Below are 4,838 nucleotides of genomic sequence, written 5' to 3' on the forward strand. Positions count from 1 at the left end.
TGAGGGTCTGGGGCCATTATTTCCCTGCCTTTGCAAGCAGCCACAAGTATTGATGTGAAACAAGCATTAGAAGTAACAAGGGAGAAAAGACCAGAGGAAAAACTGAATTTATTTGTTCAAGGACAATAAAATTGAGGAATGAGCTCAGAAATCCCCAGATAGTACTGAAAATGAAATGTTATTATGCAAAGTCACTAAATATTCATAGAAAACCTAATGCCTTGATCATCTGGCTCACCAGCTACATAGAGGGACACTGAGGCATGTGAGTTCTGACAGATATTCACAGATACAGAGCTCTGTGTGTGTGAGCTGATTTAATCAAAGCTCTCTTGAGCACAGGCATAGTCTGTATAATTCCTAGGTGCCTTTTATACTAAGTTACTGTTGATTAAAAACATCTAACCCCATTTTTTTTCTGTTTTCCTTTGTGTTGTTTTTTTTTTTTTTTTCCTCCCTACTTGCTCCTGTATTTGAGTCTTAGTTTGAGGTATAATTTTAATTTGTCTTGTGAAAGAATTACTATAGTGAATATAAGGTCTGGCATTTTGCAATAAGCATGAAATATAATCTAGTCCTAATACAGATGTGGTTATCTCTGATAATAGCATAGAGGGATGGATTTTACTAATATGTATATCATAGTAACAGAAAGATGTTTAATATTATCTTTCTAAAATAGAGAAGCAATTCTGAACCCTATTTTTAGTCTTAACATATAAAATAACAGTATCCTTCTAGGGAGCAATGAAAGTGTTGTGGGATCTGAGAGCAGATAACTTTAATTTTATAGCCTGGCAATTTGCTGTGGGTTCAACATTTATGACTACAATTGTGTTAAAAATAACTTGAGTGCTGATCAGGCTCCCGTCTCAGTGGATACATGAAAAACCTTTTAAACTGGCAGGTTTATAATATATTTTGAAATGTCTAGTTGTGGCTAATTTAGTTTTATGAGAGCATACATGTAAAATAGATATACTACAAATGCTCCCAAAGTCAGTCTGAATTAGTGTTGGTTACTTCACCTAACTAGAAAACAAAATGTGAAAAAGGCAGTGTGTCTATCTCAGATGAACCATGTTGTATAGGGGGTAAGTGGGAACTCAGATCTGAAGGGAAGCTTTTTGTGATTGATGGCAAACCTCCAAACACACTCAACACACTTTGGCCTTTCCTCCTTCTTTTTCTGTGAAGAAGATTTGATAGGTGTCGTGGTTTTGCCCACCAGCCCATCCCTGGGGCTGAGGATTTATTAGGAATTAATTAGGAATGAATGAATTTATTAGGAATTAATGACCTTGATAGGTCATTAATGATAATTTTAATTCAGAGTTAAAGTAGAAAGCTAGAAATAGAAGGTCTGAAACAGCTGTCTTTCAGGGCAAACTCACTCTTGTTTGGGGAACCCAGAGAATCAGACTAGGTGTTAGGAAATTTTTTTTTTCCATGAGGGGCCAAACACTGGAACAGGTTTCACAGAGAGGTGGTCGATATCCCATGTGTGTCAGAGTTTAAGAAGCATTTGTACAATTCCCTTAATAATATACTTTAGCTTTTGGTTAGCCCTGTATTGCTCAGGCAGTTGGACTAGATGATCATTGTAGGTTCCTTCCAACTGGAACTATTCTATACATGCCTCTTATGCCAACAGGCAACTGTGACAATATGCAAACTTCAGAGTTTTGGCAGGATGCTATAAACAAACCTGTTCATCAAGTGTTGTTGCTTCTCTCAGGAGATCATTCATTTCATCTGCAGCATCTTCAACCTTGATAGTCCAAAGCCCAACACCGCTCTTCTTTTTGGACATTGCCTCCTGTGTGTGGGGAAAAAAAGTCAGTGTATATGAAAAAAACCCTATTTCTCTTGTGAGGGTAGGGTTTGAAATTTAAAGGAATGGAGTGGAAAGTCAAAGATTTAAATTATATTAAAAAATAAAATGTCATCAGTGTTGTACCTGGAGATGGGTGGTAGTAACGTTCAAGTCATTCAAGCGCTTTTGAGCTGCAAGACCTGTAGAAATGCTCAGTAAAGTTGATTTGCTTTCATCGATAGCCAGAACCGATAATCGGATATCATCTGTCAAATCCCAAATACATTTATCACAGCCTGAAAAGAAAGAAAGAAAAGAAGAGAGCATCATTTTTCTTTAGTGTTTGTGTCAATTAACAGAAAATATCTTAAATTCACATTATAAATTCATTTTATAGTGCTCTTGGCCCATGGTGTTCCCTCTCTTTGATGGATCTCATTGATGTATCTTGATGGATACCCTTCTTTCTTTCACTTTCATCCACCTACTTCCAAGGTCCCAGAGTACAGATATGATGTTTCCAGTTGAGCAGCACCAGATGGGACTGCTCAAAGTGGCTGCTGCAGCAATTCCGTAATCAGCAGGGAGAGAGGGAGAGGTATTTCCTGGCTATTCCCCTAGGCTCTGCGTGTTTGTGGCCTGAAGGACAATACATGAGGGTCAAAAAACCCCTGCATTTTCTCAGAACCCAAAACTCTGTATTTAAAGTTTAGCGGTATGAGAAGTAAAGATGTCCAGCACATGGGCTTTTGACTACCTATTTGAATAGGAGGGCAACTTCTAAAACCACAGTGATACCTGAAAAGTGCTTGTGCAGAACTGTATCCTTGTTCCTGCTGAATGATTGCAATGTCACCTTGTTTTTAGTAATATTGGTGCCATCACTAAATGCAAGAGACTTAGGTGAATGTGAAACACAGATTCCTAAAGACAACTTTTGCTTAATATTCTAGCAAGTCCCAGATGCTTTCCTTCTGGTTGCACTTCAGGCAGAAGACCCCTCTTCTTGGGAGTCAGTCTAGGATAAATGATCTGCATTATACCACAGATATAAATATATTAACATTTAAGAAATATCAGTGGTTACCAGTAGTCACAACATAATGCTCCAGGAAACTCTCCAGGTTTACTATCATTAGAATATGGGAGGTAGTGGAAAAGCAACTGACTGATGGATATATGTCAAATTGTCAGTAGCAACAATCTATATTAGATGTGCTCGTTTTGGCTGGGGTAGGATTAATTTTCTTCACAGTGCCTAGTAGGGGGCTGCGTTTTGGGTTTGTGCTGAACACAGGGTTGATAATATAGAGACATTTTTATTACAGCTGAGCAGAGCTCATACAGAGCCAAAGCCTTTTCTGCTTTTCGTACTGCTGGTGAGCAGACTTGGGTGGTGTTGGAAACTGGGAGGAGACACAGGAAAGTGACCCCAACTGACCAAAGGCATATTCCATACCATATGACATCATGCTTAGTATATAAAGTAGGGGGAAGAAGGAGGAAGGGAGGTGATGCTTGGAATGATAGTGTTTGTCTTCCCAAGTAACTACTACAGGGGATGGGGCCCTGCTGTCCTAGAAACGGCTGAACAACCACCTGCCCATGGGAAGGAGGGAATTAATTTCTTGTTTTGCTTTGTTTGCATGCGTGGTTTTTGTTTTCCCTGTAAAACCGTTTTAATTTCAACCCATGAGTTTTCTGCATTTTGCCTGTTTGATTCTCTCCCTGATCCTGCTGAAGTGGGTGAGCAGCTGTGTGGTACTTGGTTGCTAGGGTTAAACCACAGCAGATGTATGACTAGAAACCCATAAATTAAGTTGGAACAGATAAAGTTGTGAGGGCAGTTTTCAGGGCCAAAATATTATTTTTCAGGCACTGTGGCTCAAAGTCTATGGAAGTGGTTTCGGTGACTGCCCTGCAGNCGACCCTATATAAACCCCGTTCGTCCCTCACCCGGCGATGCCATTTTGGCTCGGCAGCTGGCAACAGCCCGTTGTGCCGCAGCCCCTTCTTTTTACCCCGAAGTTTTCGGCTGAGCACTTAATAAATATCCCAGCTGAGCACCCTAACAGCAGTGGCGTCCGTTTCCTACTCCCCCCGGGCTGCGGCATGAGTCTCCCAGGCATTCAGTGGGGCTGGCTCATTTTGTTGGGTATGGCATCTCCTGAGTGGGCATATAGAGTGAAGAAGAAGACGTCAAGTTCGCAATCATTTGTAGATCAGTGTCTTCCTCAAGTGAGGTCCCCAGTGCTGAAACTTATTCAAAGTAAGAAAAAGTGTGAGGATTGAAAATACTCTGAAAAGCATAGCCACTCTCCAATACTACTGTGTTGGAGGCTGTACTCTGCATATGCAAGGGAAACAGAGAGCTACTGTATCACAATCACCATCTTTTCAAGAAGGTTGCTGACTTTGGGAGTCTTTAGACTTAATTTTCTCTGTTATTTCCTAGGATAAAGAAAACAACATGACCCCTGTGTTGTCAACATTTCATGGACCCTTTGTGTATGTGTGTGTGTGTGTAAGTCCACACCACACGTACCAGTGGTAAGGGGTTTGATTCACAGTCTCCATTGGGGCTGCATCAGCAAAATTTGCAACTATTAAAGCTGCTTTCTGGGTTTAGGGTGCCCTGATACCTCATGAGGCAGAAGATACTCGGCTGTTGGTATGCTCACTTCATACTTGTTTGACCCTGCAAGAAGTGCAGAGGGCTCAGCCGTGCTCTGGCTGCAGGTTGAGCGCTGGCAGCAGCCTTCTCCCACCTTTTCTCTTGGGGTTTGCACAGGCCCCAGGTGGCATTTGAAGGCAGGACCAGGGCATCCAGCACTGCTAAGAGGGATGGGCATACTGATAAAACAAATGTAAGGGTTAGTAGAAAGGTGTCTGTTGCATGTCTGCCAAACATTCAGGATCAAGCTACACGCTGTTTTACTCAAAGTTCACCCTGTGCAGACTCAAGGAGCTACAGGTCACATTTACTGTTCTCATTTAACAGGAGGTTTTACCTACAGTTGGT

At 41.2% G+C, this 4,838-nt stretch overlaps 1 protein-coding gene across 1 annotated transcript in view; it reads right to left on the reverse strand.

Annotated features, from left to right (window-relative positions):
• The window catches only part of LAMA4 (laminin subunit alpha 4), a gene marked incomplete at its 5' end in the record, with an annotated part of 67,404 nt that overhangs the window by 48,606 nt on the left and 13,960 nt on the right, over positions 1 to 4,838 (reverse strand). Inside the window, 2 exons of the mRNA XM_027893035.1 lie at positions 1,709 to 1,819; positions 1,961 to 2,112. Of these exons, the coding sequence (XP_027748836.1) occupies positions 1,709 to 1,819; positions 1,961 to 2,112 (263 nt within the window). The remainder of the gene's footprint in view (positions 1 to 1,708; positions 1,820 to 1,960; positions 2,113 to 4,838) is intronic.

The sequence above is a fragment of the Empidonax traillii genome, unplaced genomic scaffold (genome assembly GCF_003031625.1).
Source record: "Empidonax traillii isolate 1590-97213 ecotype Southwest subspecies unplaced genomic scaffold, ASM303162v1 scaffold377:size560545, whole genome shotgun sequence".
Lineage (NCBI taxonomy): Eukaryota > Metazoa > Chordata > Aves > Passeriformes > Tyrannidae > Empidonax > Empidonax traillii.